General features: G+C 44.1%; 1 protein-coding gene across 6 annotated transcripts in view; it reads left to right on the top strand.

The window, feature by feature from the left end:
* sptbn2 (spectrin, beta, non-erythrocytic 2) overlaps positions 1-19,377 on the top strand; it is a 33,401-nt gene continuing 14,024 nt past the window's right edge. For 2 of the 6 annotated variants that reach the window (XM_029847909.1, XM_029847907.1), the window contains exons 1-9: positions 6,567-6,723; positions 16,212-16,363; positions 16,599-16,772; positions 17,096-17,187; positions 17,361-17,441; positions 18,205-18,320; positions 18,637-18,749; positions 18,836-19,023; positions 19,111-19,228. In XM_029847909.1, coding sequence (XP_029703769.1) covers positions 6,567-6,723; positions 16,212-16,363; positions 16,599-16,772; positions 17,096-17,187; positions 17,361-17,441; positions 18,205-18,320; positions 18,637-18,749; positions 18,836-19,023; positions 19,111-19,228 — 1,191 coding nt within the window. Of the gene's footprint in view, positions 391-6,535; positions 6,724-9,153; positions 9,784-16,211; positions 16,364-16,598; positions 16,773-17,095; positions 17,188-17,360; positions 17,442-18,204; positions 18,321-18,636; positions 18,750-18,835; positions 19,024-19,110; positions 19,229-19,377 lie in introns of those variants that run through there. The other 4 variants (XM_029847910.1, XM_029847906.1, XM_029847908.1 and 1 more) reach the window with 4 other exon arrangements.

Raw genomic sequence — 19,377 nt, 5'->3', positions numbered from 1 at the left:
GCAGCGGGAGCGAGCGAGGCACAGACGGCTCCACGGATGCTCGGCCGCGGGAGGAGAAGCCGCTGCGGATATCCGTCTCCTACCTGCCTCGACGCGGGATCTTCTCGAAGCCGCTTTTGTTGACCGCCGGGGGAGAAAGGTGCAGACGAACCCAGAACCCTACGAGCTCTGCCGGGGTTTTTGTAGCGCCCTGCGCGGCGGTGAAGACCCGTCCCCCCCACCCCCACATCCCCCCCGGAAGATGCGGGCTGAGCAGAAAAATCGCTAACTGTGTCACCTGGGATTTTCTTTTCTCCACAACGTTGCCGATCCAGTTGACTCTAGCGAAGGGGGGACCTTTGAGGCTGTAGTGAACCACCGACCAGCGGTGTGACTGAAGACAAAAGAGAGGTGAGCTTGGCGGTTTTTGCCGTTTTGGATCCCAATAATGGTCCCAATGAAGCTAATGAGGGAGCGCGTTGTCCAGGTGACCGCTGCTAGCTTACCAGCGCTGTTAGCTTCCCAAACACACGTCTATTTTATCACCTCTAATTCCATTTCTGGTGATGTTTATTGAGGGAAAGCGTGGATAGACACACGTTCTGGTGCCGCAGCTGCCTGTTTAAGGAGCGTGTTGGTTGCGATGAGCCGGGTCTCCCCTGCCTTTGTTTGATTTGGTGTCGCCACATCATGAATCTGCGCGGATCCAGCCAGTGGAGCCTCCATCCAACATCTGCTCAGACTTGTTGGCTGTCTAACATCGAGGCCGCCCTTGGTGTTTGCTCCCCCGGGGTGGTTTCCATGGTGGCTGGCGTGATGCAAGGCTGGGGATGCTGCCTCCGACATGGTGGCTCCGGGCTTGTGTTGTGATGGGACCGCCTGGCCTAGACGGACTCATGGCAGGGAGGCAGCAGGTAGAAATGTGTGTTTTCACACTCTAAACACGGGTCAAAAGCATCATATTGTCCTCTCTTTTTGGAAAAGAGAGACTTTTTTGAGAGAGGACATGTTGACAGGATGAAACAGGGTAAAAAGTTAAAAATAAGCTCTAGGATTGGAGGAGAAAACGTGTTGTAGTGGGGAGGTGAGAGGGAATGCTGACAATTCCCAGGGGAATTGCAAAACATGCTATTTCACACTATTCTGGCTGACATCCAGTTGCTCTCTAGTAAAAGGTTCCATAGTTTTCAGTGGGGTTTTGCAACCAAAACTCCCAAAAATCCCACCGCATTAGTGGGAGCAAACCATCATTAAGCGATGGCGAACAACTGCGGGTGAGCTAATTCCATCAGAACCAATCGCAGATTCTCAGTGGGATCCACACAGAGACACATCGATTGGAATCTGAACGCCACAAATTGCTGCCAACTGGCAGATGGTGCAGAAAATAGAGGCTGAACATTATGTTATATCCACGGTGCCACTTTTCCTCCTCCTCCTCCAACACCTCACCCATCATTTAGTGGCTTTGCATCCATATGGAGCAATGGCTTTAACACACATATAATTGTAATTAAAATGACTGTTATCGATGAAATGTACAGGTTTTTATCCTCTGTAATTAAAAGAAACCCCAAACAATTATTTAACAACATTATAATGTGGTTATAATATTGATATTCAGGTTGAGTGTTTCCGCCATGTTCATAATTCCAAAACTATGTGTTGTAGATGGAAATGCCTTCATCTCTAAACTGAACCTCACAGTTTTATGAACATCATCGGCAACAATTAGCATGAAATAACTCGTGGAACGTCTGGGGAGATGTTGTCCACCAGGGGGCAGCAGTGAAGTCTGTGTTAATCATGTTGAAATGGTGGTAACGGAGCGCTGCCCGCAGGCCTAATCATGACTCAGGCTTAATACACTCCAAACAGGCATTAACCGGCACTATCCGACGTCTGCATCAACACACTGTACTACGAGCTCACGGTCATTTGTCCCAGCTTTGCAGCTAGGTATGTGCATGTAGTGTATATGGGCGTACGCGTGTGGCCAGCGTGTTCCCAGGAGAGACCGTGACAGACGTTTCCCCTCATCCTCCTAAAAAAAAAAGCGAAATAAACTCCTGTTTGGGAGCCACTGCTCTCAGACGCTGTGCACAGCGGCTTTGAGGCGACACGGGGTCACGATGTGAGATGAATGAGAGATGGCCGCTGGCTGGCGAGATGAAGAGCGCCCAACAATGGAGCGGGTCTGTGAATGTGGGCCCCCCATAGTGCTGATTCTCAAAATCCCTCTTGAACAAGCCTTTTTTTTTTTTCCCAGTTCCTGTCATTCACACTTTGATTGTGTTGCAGTGAACCATAGCAGGAACCCGGCATACGCTGGTTTAACACGCCGGTGCTGCGTAAATACGAGCGCCTCTTTAGCCGTTTTATTCATTTTGTCTCTCATTAGTAATGCTGTGGATTACCACGTCGTGTAAAAAAAGCTGAGGAAATTGAGAGCACATTTATTTTTCATTTTCCAAATTAAACCCACAGCCGCGTGAATCACTTATCATGTGTCCTTTGTGCTCGTCCCGTCGTGTACGATATTTGAGGATCACTAAAACCACGTTTCAGGACGCTTAAAATGCACATTATTGAGCATCAAATAAAGCAGATAGTTGCAGTTTTCTGGCACCAGACCTGGGCGGCAGGTGGTGTGTCTGCTGCTATCTCGCATCAGGAAACCTTGGGAGAATACCAATGCAGTCGGTTGACTGTAGTTACTGCCTGTAGACGGTTTCCTACACAGTAATGAGGACAAACTGGACATGGTCCACGTGGCCGTCTGTTTCTCCTGTATGTTGGATGGACACCGGCATTCTGAATAGATACACAATTGGCAATATCTGCATTTAGTTTCTCCGCATGTGCAATGAAAACGCCGCCCAGGTGATCAGGACGGCCGATACAGCACCCGTCGTTCCTCCAAATGATCATTGTTTGAATGTCCAGCTCACCTGTGAGAGTTTGTACACCTGGAAATAAAGAAACCTGAACGCTGGGGAATTAAAGAACAAACACAGGTGGTTAGTGTCAGGTGTTGAGACTGTCCAGTGTTCATGGCTATCCTTCAGTATTAATGCACTTGAGGTCTGGTATAGATGCAAAACCCCCTCAGAACTGTGCGTGTTAAGAGAGATGAGTTATGGGCAGGGTGACACTGACGGTTAGTTAATTAAATACTGGTGAATTAGCCTGGTCTGCATGCCTCTGACATTTCCATGAGTGTCTGGCAGATCTGGCACGGTGACATCCAGCTAACAGACACTCATCAGCAGATGGCTAAACCGAAGTCAGCCTGTCTGATGGGGCCCGTTAGCTTAGCGCCCTCTTTTCTATGTATTTGAGCATAACGGTGCCTCAGATTGATGTTAAATGGAACTACAGTCAATAATCTTGGTGACATAATCTGGAATCAGCGGTTTGCTTCAAAACTAGAGGAAATTATCGCTGAATTCTGAAGTTTGTCATGTTGTTGTGCAGAGCACAAGCCCTCGGTAAATATGGTGACCACGGAGGTCCGGCTGTCTGCGTGAGGTTTGATGAATGTGATGCTACACGTCAACAAAGGGCTTGTGCTCTCCTATTCATCGAGCCATTCAGGGCCGGATTAGCAGCCCGTGGATGGACCTCTGATGCTTATATGCCTCTGGCTGCCTTATGTCCACAGACAGGAAAGAGCTCTCTGCTGACTCCTCCATTGTAGGGGCCCGTCGGCCGGAGCCGGCTCTGCGTGCCGGAGGCTGCCTCCCCACCGTGTGGGTCCCTCTGAGTATTGCAGGGGGCTCCATCAGGGGCAACGAGAGCGTGGCGCAATTTGCTGCTTTAGAATTGTAGATATAGTTGTAGTAACACACAAGCTGCATTTAGTTAGGATCTCGATAACGGGACGCGCGGGTCATTGTTTCGCGTCCTGGTCGTCCGCCCCCCCCCCCCCCAGGTGCACCATGGGAGTGGAGCTGGCGGAGGCAGAGAGGCCTAATTTCCCGGGGGTGACTGATAGTGGCTCTCTTTCTCTTTTCATCCCCCCTCGTGTTGGACGCAGTGACAAACGGACCAGCTGGGCAGAGGGAAGCAGGGAGGAGGGTTGACAAAGGCTGCTGGCTCTGGCCCGCTCTCCCAGCGCTGTCAGCCTGCTGATGTGTCTGCCCCTTCTGAAGCTGGGGTTTATCCTGGAGGCAAGGTCTTTGTGCCCCACTTTAAATCTGCCCCTCTACAGAAGCACTCTGCTCCTAAACAGGCGTTCTAGCGCGGTATAACCTACTTTTATATTTTGAGCAAAGTAATGGCACAATTGCAAATGAATTCTTAATTCTCATAACTTATTTTAGATTTAGTCGTACTTGTAAGGATTCCTAAAGTGATTTTTTTTGCGGGGGGGGGGGGGGTTGAAGTGTATGTGGCGGCTTCTTAATCGGACTTTACATCACTGTCTTTTGTGTGTTTTTGGATTAGGCCTGGTGGGGGATTTGCTTTCATCAGATCTCTTTAATGTCCCGTTTTTGTGCCACATCTGTCTGATCTGCCTTCATACGCATCTTTGTCTGTGTTAGACGTTGCACTTAAGCAGCTTTTGGGCAAGAGAGTCGAAAACACTGAACTCCAAAGTCTCCAAAGTCTTACAGTAAAATTGGTGGTTTGGTTTACGCCCATCTGATGCGATCTGTGTGTAGAGAAGGCTGAATTTATCATCCGTGTGTGATGTTTGCTCTGGTGTGTGTGTGTGTGTGTGTGTGTGTGTGTGTGTGGAAGAATGGGTATTGGTTGTATTGTAGTAGGTCAGAGGATTGTCTGATCCTCTGAGTAGCGATTAGCGTAGATATTGAACCAGGCTTCCCCCCCACCACCACAACAGGGGGAGGGTTGCCCTCCATTTGCTGCAGCCAGACACTTGTGACCTCACTGGGTGCTCCCATTTCCAGCCCCCACCCGAGTCTTCTCGCAGCAGCAACGTGGACTTCACTGTTAATCGACCCGTCCTGGATCACCCATCTCTCTCTTGTTCTTTGCCTTTTGGTCGTGTTATTTTTCTCTTTTGAGCTTTATAGTCTGGACATCTTAGAACTTTTCCTGAGCAGCTCCACAAAGTGGTGTGCTGCTGCCAGCCACTCACTCACATGTCCTAGGGTGTACTGGGGTGTACTGGGGTGTACTGGGATGCCACTGAGTGTGGAGATAGCAGGTCAGGGGGTGGTGTGGATAGGTTCTCTGCCTTCCTCCCTAATCCCTGCATTTAGTTTCTATTCCCAGTGACTTCTTAATCTGCTACTAATAGGATTTGCAAAGGTTTTGTTTTATTTTTTGTATGGGTGCAAACCATTTGACTTAACAATACTGAGGTTTCCATGCCGATTGTTGCTGTAAAACTGCTGCTGCTGTGCTGCAGGAAGCAAGATGGAGCCGTTGGGTTCGGAGGCTTGTGCTGACAGTGTAGGGATCTAGAATAATTTAGCTGGGATAATGATAACTGTGTTGTAGTCAGAAGGCAAAGCTAATTAGGCTGTTCAAATGTGGGTTTATGCTAATTGGGAATTCACCATAACAGCGCGGCTCAGGCACAAATGGCCCCACACATCTGAGATAATATCTGAGACTTAGTTGCCTCTAAAGGACGTTAGATAGCTAACATTTTATTTGAAAAATAAGGCAGGTTCAGTGAACAGACCCAGTAATTTCAGTGCTTGTTTTAGAACTGCTCCAAGAGCTTTAATCAAACTCCGGGGGGGGGCAGAATCTCACATCGCCTCACCAAATATGTTTATATGCATGCAAGAAAAATACATTCCTGCATTAGTTCGAGTACATAAAATGCCAGTTGACGTCACAGCTGTATTAGGATTGGCCCAGAGATCTCTGAATATGGATGGGCTACGGTTGTGAATTCAATTATAGGAGCATGTGGACAGCGAGCTAGCTTACGCCGTCCGTGCTAACGGCCTCAGGGAGACCGATGTGATGCTGATACGTAAAGCGTAAAGTCGTCCATCGCTGCCGCTGGTTTAGCTGTGGCTGCTACCTCGCTGGCTAACGTCTTTATGAATTATTAAAAGGTAAAAGGTAAACCAGTGTGACCAAAGAGCAACTCAGTAAAACACTGTAATCCTCCTCCTAGCAGGGGGAAGGTGCCCAGACTCCACGGTGACTACTACAAACCTCCTTGTAGTGCACCCCATTGATAGATTCAACCTGAGTTAAGATAACAGAATAACTTTTGAGATAACCAGGTATTACTCACCATTGCCTATTATAATCTATGCTTAAGCAAATGGCCCCCAGTTGCTTAATGGGACTGTGTGTTGGGGGTTTAATCCCCATGTGCATCCCCCATTAGATTATAATGCACTGCTGTGCAATAATGTGGACAGAATCTGATTGTTGACAGGTTGTGTTTGGGATTTTTGATAGAATATGTCTCAAATATTACACATACTTACATTTTCTTTAATAACATCTAATATATGTCACAGAACAGAACAGAAAAAAAAATCACTCCTAACCGAATTCCTGTCTGATAGATTGTGTGATATTAAATTGTCTCTTTGTTCCGTCTCCGTCTCCGTAGGTTGAATGTGCTTCCCTCCTGCTCGGACACCATGAGCACCATCTCACCCACAGACTTCGACAGCCTGGAGATCCAGCAGCAGTACAACGACATCAACAACCGCTGGGACCTGGCGGCAGAGACCGACTGGGACAATGAGAACAGTTCGGCGCGTCTTTTCGAGCGCTCGCGCATCAAGGCTCTCGCAGGTAGGCTTCGATTCCGGCGCCGCGGTTGCAGCAGCATCACAACACCCCCGGTCATCTCACCATTAATAAGCAAGAATTAGTCCCTCGTTTAGTATAAGGCACAAAAACTAGCTTTGCACCTGCTTATTACTGACATTTAAACCTGTTTTTACAAAAGAGAATGACAGATTACCACCACATTGCACTAACCCAGTTGTGCTACAGACTGAACGAAACCTTTTGACTCCCCCAGAAGGCACCTTTTTATTTTTATGTGCGATCAGAAAAGGAGGACACCAGCAGGCAACAGCCAAGTGGGAGGTGGGAACTTTTTCTTCGGGACAATGTGACACACTTTACGTTGCAACTTGAACAAGAGTCTGGAATGACCAGGAGAATTTACGACAGTTTTAAAGTTCTTCTGAACAAAGGAAGCTCCCTGTCCTGTTTGCTCCTTCTAAACAAACCAGATTAAAGCCCCGACGGGTCTGTAACCAATGCAGTTACCCCCCAACCCTTTTATTTTCCTTTACATATTTAACATCTGGTTAGTTTTACCAACAAGATGCAGTTTTGTGGAGGACCCAGCAGAGGGGAGCAGCAGACAGCCAGGCACCGGCGGAGACACGTGCACATGCACACCCACACGCACGCAGGGGCTGCTAAAACCACATCCTCTGGGCAACTTTGAATACCGTTGTATTCACATGAATGCAGCACAAAGCCCAATTTCACTCACAAATGCAGGCAACTCATTTGGCCGTGCTAACAGAAACACTTTGCATCTTGATTGTATCTTGATATCTGCTGCGCAGCATTTAAATACATTCTACATCTTGCTACTGTCACATAATTATAACGTGTGTGTGTGTGTGTTGGTTCACCTTTTCGTGTTAATACCACTGCAGCCATTTCCAGCTTGACAAGTGTGGGCTTGATGGGCACATTCTTTGACGTGCTCAAGCAGCTTTCCCCAGAAGTGCAGTTCCTGCCCACCTTCTCCGATCTACCACTAAATGTCAAGAGGTTTAAGCTTCTACCTGCCACATGTCCTGTTCTCTCCGTGTTTCTCATAGAAACGTCCTCTCTCGTCGTGCATTTCAGTAACATCGCTGTAATAAGTCCACATTTCCTGCTCCTTATGCTCTTTCGGCCTGTTTATTTCTCCGCAGCTTTGACGGCGGTTCTTCTTCATTGTATTAAGATGATTGATTTGCTTTAATAACACACACTTCTTCAAATTTGCTTTACCTTTTAGAAGCAACGCCCTGCCCTTACACGCACAGGCCAGATGAGAGAAACCAGTGGTATCTTGGGGTTTTATATTTGCCCCGTGGGAGTCTAAATGCTTTTACTGGTGTTACTTTGCCATTTATCCCTCTTTTTTCTCTGCATGTTTCAAACATGACTGCTTCTCCTCGGACGGAAGTGCGTTCCCTTCAGTCCTCATTAGTTCTGTCCCCTTCCATGAACAACCAGTCAAAGCAGGCCTGCGGGGAGGTGGGGGGGGGTTGGTTTTTGTAACGAGACCCATCAAGATGCTCCCGGTTCTTCAGGACAAACACGGATCCAAAATGTCCCGGCGTTTTAACTTAAAACCCAGCAGCCTCACACCTATAAGAGAGGCTGTGACCTTTGTGTCCTCCGTGGTTACAGACATGTAATTATTGTGCACACACATGTAGTGGATCTGTCACATGCCTGACTGTTGACCAACAGCCTAAAGAATGACTAAATTGCTCACTTTAGTTCAGATTTGAACATATTTCTCTTGATTAAATTTAGCTTTGCTAAAGAACTATGAGGACAAGTCTTAAATTGCCATCACGTGATGGTTTATGTTGAAAGATTATCGTGCTACTCCAGTATTTGCAAGTCATTATTTACTCTGACCCAAGATAAATATACTTTTTAAAGGTTTTTGGGAAAAACTACTGAGAAACGGCAGAATCGGCATCCATATTTGTGTGTGTTTCATCTAAAGAGACATGTCAATACAGCTGAGTTAACATTGGGTTTCATTAACGGATTACAGCCTCATATCTTGAATATTGTTTAGGCAGGGTAGGGCAGGGTACTAAGGCAGTTCCACCAACTTCCTTCCTTTCTTAACATCACACCGCAGTGTGAAAGTTAAGATCATCTGTAGTCTTAAAAATGATGAAGAGAAATGAGGAAACCGCAGAGAAAGATGCAGTAAAAGTAAAGTAAGTAAAGTAAAACCCAAGAAAAAGACTCTGGTTATAGTTTCATGGCTTAGGCCACACCTCCGTTGCCCTATGGAATTACAGAGGCGTTGAATAATCCGCCTCAAGCTACACTGAGTAAGGAACTCTAATGGTTTAGTCCACCTCCACACCTCCTCCTTCCACCATAGTCTTCCTTTACGCGCCTCCCTTAAACACACCTTATGCAAATCGGCCAGTTTTCAGTAGCTAGAGCGAGCTTTGTTTACACAGCTATCTGCCTCCAGCCAGTTAGTGTGTCTGCTGCGCTTCAGTCCAACAAGTGCTGCTTCAGAGTTTGGAGGCAAGGACTGGGCAGGATTCTTTTTGCTGGAAGCACCACGGAACACAAGCCAAGGATTCATTTTGCTCCAGAGCTTCACATGTGGTGAAATTCTTCACGGTAGGAGGTGAAACAGGAGACCTCTTTTTTTTTTTCTTCTTTTTTTTTTTCTCTTCAGTTTCTTTAGTTTAGTCTCAGATGGTTCTCTGAAAAACACATCCTCAGCCCTCGCGCGCACCGCTGTGCTTTCTCTGGACAAGGTGAGACATTGTAGAAGAAGAAAAGCTGCAACAGTTTCCAGCTGGTGGAATTTGAACACAAAGGATAAAGAATTTTGGATGCTCCCAACTTTGACCCGTGGGTATATTTCAGTGGGAAGGGTTGCTTCATCTGTGCTATGCAGGAGAACTCCCATTCATTCCACATCTGAGAGGAATATTTTGGAGAGTCTTTTTTGAGAAATGGCCATGGACTGGGGCCACAGGGACAGAGAGCCCGGTTTGTCCCCAGCAGCATTTGTTAATCAGGTGCAATACTCTAATATCCTGGAAGGACGGTTTAAACAGCTGCAAGGTAAGAGTTCTACTGATGTGTTGATGTGGTTCTAAGGGATTCATTCAATTATTGTACATTTATCCAGTGGACGGCAGGTAAACCGATGTACGTAAAATTCAACCATGCTTGTTACAATTGTTAAAAGCTACTAACTAAAGTTGACTTGGAACTAGTTTTAACACACTGCGTTCTCCCCTGCTGGGTGTTTCTGATTTAATTTGCTTTGCTGTGTAAAGGATTTTGCCCAAAGCATTTGAGCGGTAAAAGAGACTGTTCTCCATTGATGCAAATATTTTGGAGGCGCAACATCGGTTCATCTCCAGCACAGGCAAACATTCTGGCTCCTGATCTGTAGGCCACCTGTCTTTTCTTATCTTATTACAATGCCCATCTCTGTCTCTGGTTAAAGCTTGTTAGGGCGGTGAGGTCCTGCAGACAGAATCCACAGGTAATAGCTGTGCAGTTATGTATGAACTGACTTATTTTTGCTAGTAGCAGCGTGTCTGTAAAACAAGTGATTAAAATCTGCTCCCATCCCTCTCTGGGTTGTTGCATTTAGCTCACTTGTGTTTTACCGTCTCCGCATGTTTGACATTCTTCTTCCAAACCCACAAAGTTTTACCCCCCGTGTTACCCAGCATACGGGCTGATGCCAAGGTAAAGATTTGTCCGCTGAAAGACGTTGCTTCACGCACACAATGAAAACATCAGTCCACTGTGCTGAAGATAACAGCCACAAGAGATACTATCATTTAGAGCAAGGAATGTAGAAATAACATTCAACTGAGTAACTTTCAGGGTCACAGAACTTCCCTTGACTCTTCTTCTTTTTACAGTCATCCCTCCACATGATGGTGAAAGAACCCTAGCTGTGTTATAGTGCACAGTTGAGAAAATGCTTTATGGTTTTCTCATAATGTGCATTGATACGCTCTGAATGAAGCGCCTGTGAATACATTCACATGTGCACTCAGAAACACAAGCAGATCATGGATACACCCACTTGAATTTCCAGTTTGACTGCCCTTGAGGCTCATTCCACGTGTTCCTCCCTCCGACACTGTGTGAGATGATGACTGCTGGAATGACAAAGTGGATGATGTGAACACACATATCTCCTCTGTCACACCAGCACACGCAATGAACGCCTCTGAAGGGCTTTCAGAGAAATTCTGATATGCTATTGATGTATCTTAACATGCCCACAGCAGCCCTGGGAAGAGCCTCAGCCCAACTTTACCTGGTAAACAGTAAGCTGAGTAACTAAATAACCGCAGCCGTGGGAGGTGGTGGTAATGAAATACTGGGTCACGTGGTTTGATTAAAAACAGGCGAGGTGAACCATCTCTGTTCTATTGAACCGTCTTTATTGACAGATGGAGGGGCCAGTGCTGTTTTTAGCCTTTTCTGGGTTATTCAACAGGTTCCATGATGAATCATGCAACATGTTAATGATTCATTAATGAATCATTAATGAATCATTTACCTGGTAAAAGGATTCAGTAATGTTTAGGACTAAAGTGCCATAAAGCCAAGGCCTTTTACATTTACGTAACACTGGGATCTGGCATTTTTGGTGTCTGAGGCCTTTCTAAAGGGCACTATTACACAGTATTATATTACGCAAAGTCACAGTGTTTTCTGTGCAATAGTGATTGTGTGTGTGTGTGCGTGCTTGTGTGTGTTAAAGTTCATATTGCTCTAGTCATCGACTCCGGTAGCAGATAAATCCATTTTTGTGGAACGTTAAATCTGATCTTTACTAGGAACAGATCCAAATAGGTTTTCTTGGCCCTTTCTTTCATATTTAACTTGTCATCTTGGTTCTCATTCATCCGGCTCATATTAATCCAGAAAGGTGTAGCCAAGAAGACATTTCTTCAGAACTGAAGGAGCTTTTAGGACCAGAGGCGAAACGTCCTCCAGTTGCTTTCACCAGTCCAGTTGACTCTTCCCTAGACCTTTACGGGTTCATATTTGGTGTTTTTAATTATACCGTAATAGACATCTGTTAGATTTGAGGTCAGATTTCGGGGTTGGTGGAGTTGAACGCTGTAACTTGATATTCTTATAACACTCTGAGCAAAAGAATCCAGCCTCCAGGTTGGACCCATTACCTCAGTGAGAGTTCTCCATACGTACAATCAAGTACACTCAAAGTGTTTGTTTTGTTTGCACGGTTCTGAGAATATTGACAGTTCAGAAGGGTATCAACCAAGTGTGATTTCGGAGGCTGTCGGACAATTATCCTATTGTTGACCTTTACTACCTTCTTGGCTCCAGATGTTATGGCTGAGGGTTCCCATTTCTGAATTTCGCGTGGGATTGGCCTTGGCCGCCACCCCTCCCCCACACCTCTTCCACATTATCAGGCCCAGCTGCAGATGGTACAGAGGTGCATGACAGGAAGGCAGGGTTCCTACCACCACTGCTGCAGTTACACAGCCTACACGACGACTATAAATCTATATTCTGTCATCGTGAATGCGGCATGTTTAAACACAGAGCTGTCCTTTAATCCAAATCACAAACTGTTAAAGTGTTGAAATAAATTATGCCACATGCAGTAAGGAGACGCAAGTCGGAACCAACGGAAGAGGAAGAGGATCTGAACGTGTCGACTTTCTCTTTTTAAAACATTATTTCATTTTTAAAATTTGTAATATGCGTTTATCTGCTGCAGTCAGCAGTATTCTAATGAGTAAAGTAAGTGAGTCCGTTGCTGCTAACCAGGCTGAGACTGCTTTGAAACCCAGCCGCTCACTAGTTCCTTCCTGTGTGCCTGTGTGAGTTTAGTCACTGCACACTTGTTTGGTGTGTTCTGTTCTGTAGAACTAAATGTTTTTCACAGGTTATATTAACCTGTTTGGCTTTCAGCAAAGTCTATTTTTCCACATTTTTCCTAATTTACATCAACTATTTATGTTTAAAATTCAGTTTTAAGCTGTCAGTATAGTGATCATCAGTATTGTGTTAACCACAGAGAGAAAACCACACCCAGTTTGGGGACAGGAAGTGTCCACCTACTGACACCATCTCTTGGGTTTGTGATGATCTGTGTTGGTTTTTGTTAATAATGTGAGCATCTTTGCGAATGTACAAACACAAGTGGACACTTAAAAATAATTTCTTTAGTTCTGAACAGTTAACACATCCCGCGGTGCCTAAATCATTTCTTTAATGATGTTTTGCAGCCGACAGCACGAGTTTCTAAGTACCAAAAGAGAATATAGCGATTTTTCTCCTCACTTAAATTGAATTCAATACACTGAACTTTTTAATTTATTCCCATTCAGACTTTGATTCAAAAGCAATCTTTAGACTTGGTGAATCATCCTTCACACAGATAAGAATACTGTAGAGTTGACTTCCACTGATGAGCTTTCTCTGCACCCTTTGGCCGAATACCATAATCTTGGCTGTGTGGGGAGCGTCCAAAAGAAGGTCATTAAAGCAGATTAAAGCAGACAGATTGATGGAAGTAGTTTACTCATTCTTTCTGAGGACAGAGTGACCAGAGGTGCTTGTTATGAAAGCTCACAGTGGGTGAGGGCCAAGATCTAGAGTATACAGAGTCAAGGGCATTTCTCCCCATCCAGAAAAGTCAAGACCTCTGCTGGACATGAAACTAAGTGAAATAGTTTGCATTACTTATTAATTCCTCTACCATTATAAGGAGGGAGCTTTCCTCTTAAAAGATCCGACACATCCGAGGACATTTCTGGAAATAGAGACTGTCAGGGAGAGGTCATAAAGTCTGTCCTTTGCTTTTATATTTGCCCTGGTTTCTGCAGTGGTGTTTTTATTCATGGATCAGCCTGTGTCTCCTTTTAACACCAAACAGAGACAGCTTCTGGCTGCTGCGCACCACACAGACAGGATTAAATCTGGCAGCATATTTCTTCAGATTAGCCGCAGGTAATCATCATGATCAGTCTGCTAGTTTGTTTGAGGGCTAAACAAGAAAGCAGCAATGATCCGAGGTCCCGGCACCCATGATGTCTGATACACATCTGAAAACCTGAACATGACTAAAGAACTGATTTCAACTAGTGTAGCTCCCATCTCCCACTGCTAAACAATAAAAGAGCAGAAAAAACATGGCTCCGTGACAATTTCATGGAACATTTTAACAACAAGGAACAGACAACAATGTTTATTTTGAGCCCGGGTTAAAGGTATTTTGCCTTTGTGCCTTTGCCTCTGCAGTTAGAGTCAGACAGCTGCTCTTTAGAGTGGCTCATATTATACGGTTGTTGTGGGAAAATCCTTTCTGTGACATTTTTCCTTTACGTCTGAGATGAGTGATAGAGAGGCATGCTTATTACGGCCTGCGTTTATCGCCATCTCTTGTCCTTTGTTGTGTCATTGTGAAACAATGTTAAGAAGCCCTGCAGGAACTCTGCCTGACATGTAATTTCAGAGAGCTGAGAATTTGAGGCTGGGAAGGCTCGCTTCACCATATGCTGATCACTTTTGCCTTTCTGCCCCGAACATCGTGTTAAAACAGGATTTTCTTCCCCTTATATTTCCCCATTAACTGCTGGAGTCTCATATAAATGCTGGTCTGATTGTTGGAATAAGCAGCTGCAGCGGGCTCAGCCATGACACGGCTGTGTTTGTCTGTCGTACTGCAAACACCTCACGCTGGTTCTCTGTCATCTGTTTTTGTGCAGTAGCCTTGTCATTAGCTGCTAAACAACAGCGTGTCATGGTCAGAACCGCTGCCCACTCCCTCATCCTCAGTGGATGGGGTCTGTCACAACAGGACGGAGCAGAATGCAGCCCCCTCCGCTGTTGATAAGCCAGCATCATGATCCATATCGGCCTGATTGATGCGCTGCTTTATTGTGTTTAGTAAAGTTGTCTTTCCTGTTGGTGTTTAGTGGAATTACATTAGTAGCAACTGGAGTTGGACATGACTTTAGGTAACACTCATTGAAACAAAGGGGGGGGGGGTGTATGAATAGTAGCTGTATGTAAAAGCATAATGCTGCTGTTTTTCTGAGCAGTTTGAGTTTAACTCGCTGAACCTGACGAGAGGTTCGGGCCTTTCTGTTGGTAGAGATTTGCTTCTGTCTGGTTCCAGTTCACTGACTCGCCTACGGCCACAGTGTTCACCTCTGTTACCAGCTCACATATCTTTGGCTACGTGTTATTTAAAATATTTTTCTTTGACAACATTGTTTACCTGGGCTGTGCCGAAGCTCTTTTTTTTTTTCTTTTTTTTTTTAACTTGTATTGCATGTGAATTGTGCAGGAATATGCAGAAAACAATTGCAGCAGGGGGGAGACGTCATCAGCAGTACGTGACTGTTTATTGTTTTAGGAAAGTAATATCAGATTTTTTAAGTTTACTTATACCAAGTGGTACATTTGTGTGCAGAGCTCATTGAATGGAACCAATTCTTTCAGCTTACAACAGGCCGATGTAGTGGTGCTGTGTTTCATCACAGCTGAAGGGTTTTGGAAATTTTCACTTTTTGTGGCTGGCAGTTTGTTGAATTACACAACAGGGTTATCTGTGGTGAATGATATACTTGTATGTAACATTACCAACTGACTGAATCTTACCACAGCTATATTTCATCAAAGCATGAATTAATGAAGTTTGCATATTCTGATTTTAGTCCTCGAAATAAGTGATGACGTCCTGGTGTTAATTTAAACTTCTGTCAGTTTGTGTGCTAGTTGGTTAGTTAATTTTATCCACATAATTATGTAATGTCAGAGCAAATGTAATTGTCTGCTCTAGTCTACAGTTTTTCTTCAAATGCTTTTTGATTGAATAGTCCTGAAGGTTTTTGTGTGGATATCTGTCTCCAGTGCTATTGTATTTCATTGCAGACCTCATGTAGTTCAACCTGTTTTTTTTGTGTGTTTTCTGTAAGCTTTAATGTCACTTTATGTGGGTGTTGGTAGGTCCTTTTGTATCGAGTAAAATGCCTGAATTGTGTTTTCAGATGGCAGAGAGCTGTGGTGTCCTAGAAAGGAGGTCACCTTGTTAGGTGGTGGAGCAGATTAGCTTCTTACTCCCCTGGTCCATATGTCTGAGCTGCTGCTACAGCTTAATTTATTGTGATTCTTTTTTTAGTCTTGCTCCCAAAAGGAGTGTCAAAAACTGCCGATTGCTACTGCCCACAAAAGGTTTTTTGGGTTCCACATCACCTGATCAAGCAGCACAGCACACAAGTTTAGCCAACAGCCAACAGCAAACTTTGGTCTGAAGAGTGAAAAGGTCTTGCTAAGCTGTCGGTGCAGCGACCTAATGGTGTAGCTTATCTGTGAAGTTAGCTACTCAGTGGAGCTTAAGATGGACTGTAACCCTCCTCTCACACTGATCCAAAATATTGACAATATATTTTCCTGACAAATGAATATTTCTTTGAGGATAGTGAGGCCAGTTCTGTTGTAAACATGTCCCTCTACTGTTGTGTCCTTTGCAGATGAGCGTGAAGCAGTACAGAAGAAGACCTTCACCAAGTGGGTGAACTCCCACTTAGGACGAGTGACATGTCGAATCGGCGACTTGTACACAGACCTACGGGATGGCCGCATGCTTATCCGCCTTCTGGAAGTGCTCTCAGGAGAACAGCTGGTCAGTATCACACTGCAACACCACACACTCTCCAAAACTTGACCCTGACCCTCAGCATGACCCCAAACCTGCGCAAGTTAGGAGGAAGTAGAACTCATGTGCTCGGTTTCCTCTTTTTGATGCATGAATAACTTGTGTTGTTTTCAAATGAGCTTTTCTATCTTACTGTTTTTGCTGAGCTAATGTAAAGAACTACTCGATCCTTTACCATATTTCTGTCCTTCATTTCTCACAGCCAAGGCCAACCAAAGGCCGCATGCGAATCCACTGCCTGGAGAATGTTGACAAAGCGCTGCAGTTTCTTAAGGAGCAAAAGGTTCATCTTGAAAATATGGGCTCTCATGACATTGTGGACGGTAATCACCGTCTCACCCTGGGCCTCATCTGGACCATCATCCTTCGCTTTCAGGTAGCGGCTTGCATAGTTTCGTAGAGCTTTGTTTACCTGCCCCTCATTGCTGTTGTGCTGTCAGAATAGATTTTGGAATTTCAAGTCTGCATCTACCTGGTTTGTCCTCAAGCACAGTCATAAAAGTCTAATAAAGATCATTGATTCCCTAATTGTATTATGACAAGGTGAAATAACTGGTGAACATGTCAAAATATTTTTATGTTATAATGTGGTGACGAAGCTGCGATAATGACTCATCATATTTATGTATATCATTTTTAAAATATATATATATCATTTAAGACCTGTGTAAAATAGTGCCTGTTTTAAATTGCTTTCAGATCCAAGACATTAGCGTGGAGACAGAAGACAACAAGGAGAAGAAATCAGCTAAAGACGCCTTGTTGCTTTGGTGCCAAATGAAGACTGCTGGGTGAGGAAGGAGTGGGAGATGAGAAGACGCAGACAGAGAGGCCCGATTCATGAAACATAAACAGCATGAATATGTTAAAGATACTCCTGATCATTTTGGCTCTTGCACTGAAGCAATTACTGGTGAATCTTGCTGTGTTTAGTCAATGATTAATGACTTTTGTTCTGGCACAGATACCCCAATGTCAACATCCACAACTTCACCACCAGCTGGAGGGATGGCCTCGCGTTCAATGCCATTGTGCACAAACACAGGTCATTGACTTCTTTCTGGGTTTGATTTTACCTATTACACATGATGAAATTGACCCTTGTTAGTGATAGAGGTGGTTTTTAAAGTAAGTCTTCATCTGAATAATCAAGTTTACCCTCTTTACTCTTAAGTTTTACGGTATTCCTTTAATTACAGTAAAATTAGGATATTTTTGGGATGCTTTTTCTATTTCGGCCTTTCGTCCATCATTTTTCAGTCTGCTGTAAGGGTAAAAATATAGAAATGCTGTAGAGAATGAGATGACCTAGATCACAGAAATAATAACCCACTTATTTTCTGTGAAAATCTACGTTTGCTAACTCAATTGCACACCCTGCTGGTAATAATACCATCAGTTTTTTGTGTTATGATAAACCTGTAAATTGATAACCAGTCAAGTACTCTGCATATTATAATAGAGACCAAATGATACGGCTTTAAAATGGAACAATGGAACATTCATATAAATAATGATGCTGCATTTATTCAGATTGTTTACTATGCAGACTATGTGTTTGAATGAATCTGCAAATAACCTTCAAAAATCTCTATGCCTGAATCCACTCGATCATTTTAAACAGCTATTTGTTGCTTGAGAGTAGATAGTATAATACTGGATTTTATATTAAATATTACTCTATACTAAAAACCTTTTTTAATTACTTTATTACCAGTCATGTTAAGAGCAGTCTTTATATTAAAATCCTATTTTTATGACTTTATTTACTACTGACAATAACAATACTTGTCTCTCTGCCTCTTCAGACCTGACTTAATTGACTTTGAAAACCTGAAGAGGTCGAATGCTCATTACAATCTCCAGAATGCTTTCAATGTGGCTGAGAAGGAACTGGGACTTACTAAGCTTCTGGACCCTGAAGGTGAGTGGCTGCAGTCTCCACACAGACACTTCACTTCGTCCAGGTCACACTGACAGCCTGGTGCTGCTGACTAAGCACTAAGTTGCTTCTTGTCCTAACAGACGGATGGCTGTTAGGAGCATGGAGGATTAGTGGAATTAATTGTAGCTGATATCACTAAATCATATGTCAGCAAGAGTAATTTAGTTCTGAAAAAAATAACGTCTTCATTTGGACTATGTTTAAAAATGGATTTTCTCATTCATGCAGCTTTCAAACAAAGAAGAACTGTAAAGACTACAGGGTTAATTTAATGCTATCCTTTTATTTCCTCCAGATGTTAATGTTGATCAGCCTGATGAAAAGTCCATCATTACTTATGTGGCGACCTACTACCATTACTTCTCCAAGATGAAGGCCCTGGCAGTAGAGGGCAAAAGAATCGGCAAGGTTGGATCTCTTTCTGTTTGCGTACTAATATTTACATCAAATATCGCTACCGGTTGGTTTAAATCCAACCAATGTGTCGGTATCAGGTGCTGGACTACGCTATTGAGGCAGACCAGTTGATAGAGAAATATGAGACCTTAGCCTCAGAGCTGCTTCAGTGGATTGAACAGACCATAGTGACCCTGAATGACCGGCAGCTTGCTAACTCTCTGAGTGGAGTGCAGAACCAGCTCCAGGCTTTCAACTCCTACAGGACTGTGGAGAAACCCCCCAAGTGAGTAACTCAATGACCCAGTCCATGTCCAGATATGTAAAATTATCAGGAAAACAAGTTTTTAAAGTAAATACTGTGTATCTACAGATTTACAGAGAAAGGAAATCTGGAAGTTCTCCTCTTTACTATCCAGAGCAAAATGAGAGCAAACAATCAGAAAGTCTACATGCCAAAAGAGGGCAAACTCATCTCTGACATCAACAAGGTAAGATCAAACCATTCATGTTCTCCGTAAGTGACTGGCTGAGCCTATTGCTGCCCTTTGTTGACCACATGCATCGACACAACTGCAATCTTTCATCCATCTATACAATTGTTAAACCGTATCTGCAACATGTTGTCAACATTTTTGTG

Source organism: Takifugu rubripes, chromosome 15, assembly GCF_901000725.2.
Source record: "Takifugu rubripes chromosome 15, fTakRub1.2, whole genome shotgun sequence".
In the NCBI taxonomy this organism is placed as follows: Eukaryota; Metazoa; Chordata; class Actinopteri; order Tetraodontiformes; family Tetraodontidae; genus Takifugu; species Takifugu rubripes.
This window is presented reverse-complemented; position numbering and strand designations above follow the sequence as displayed.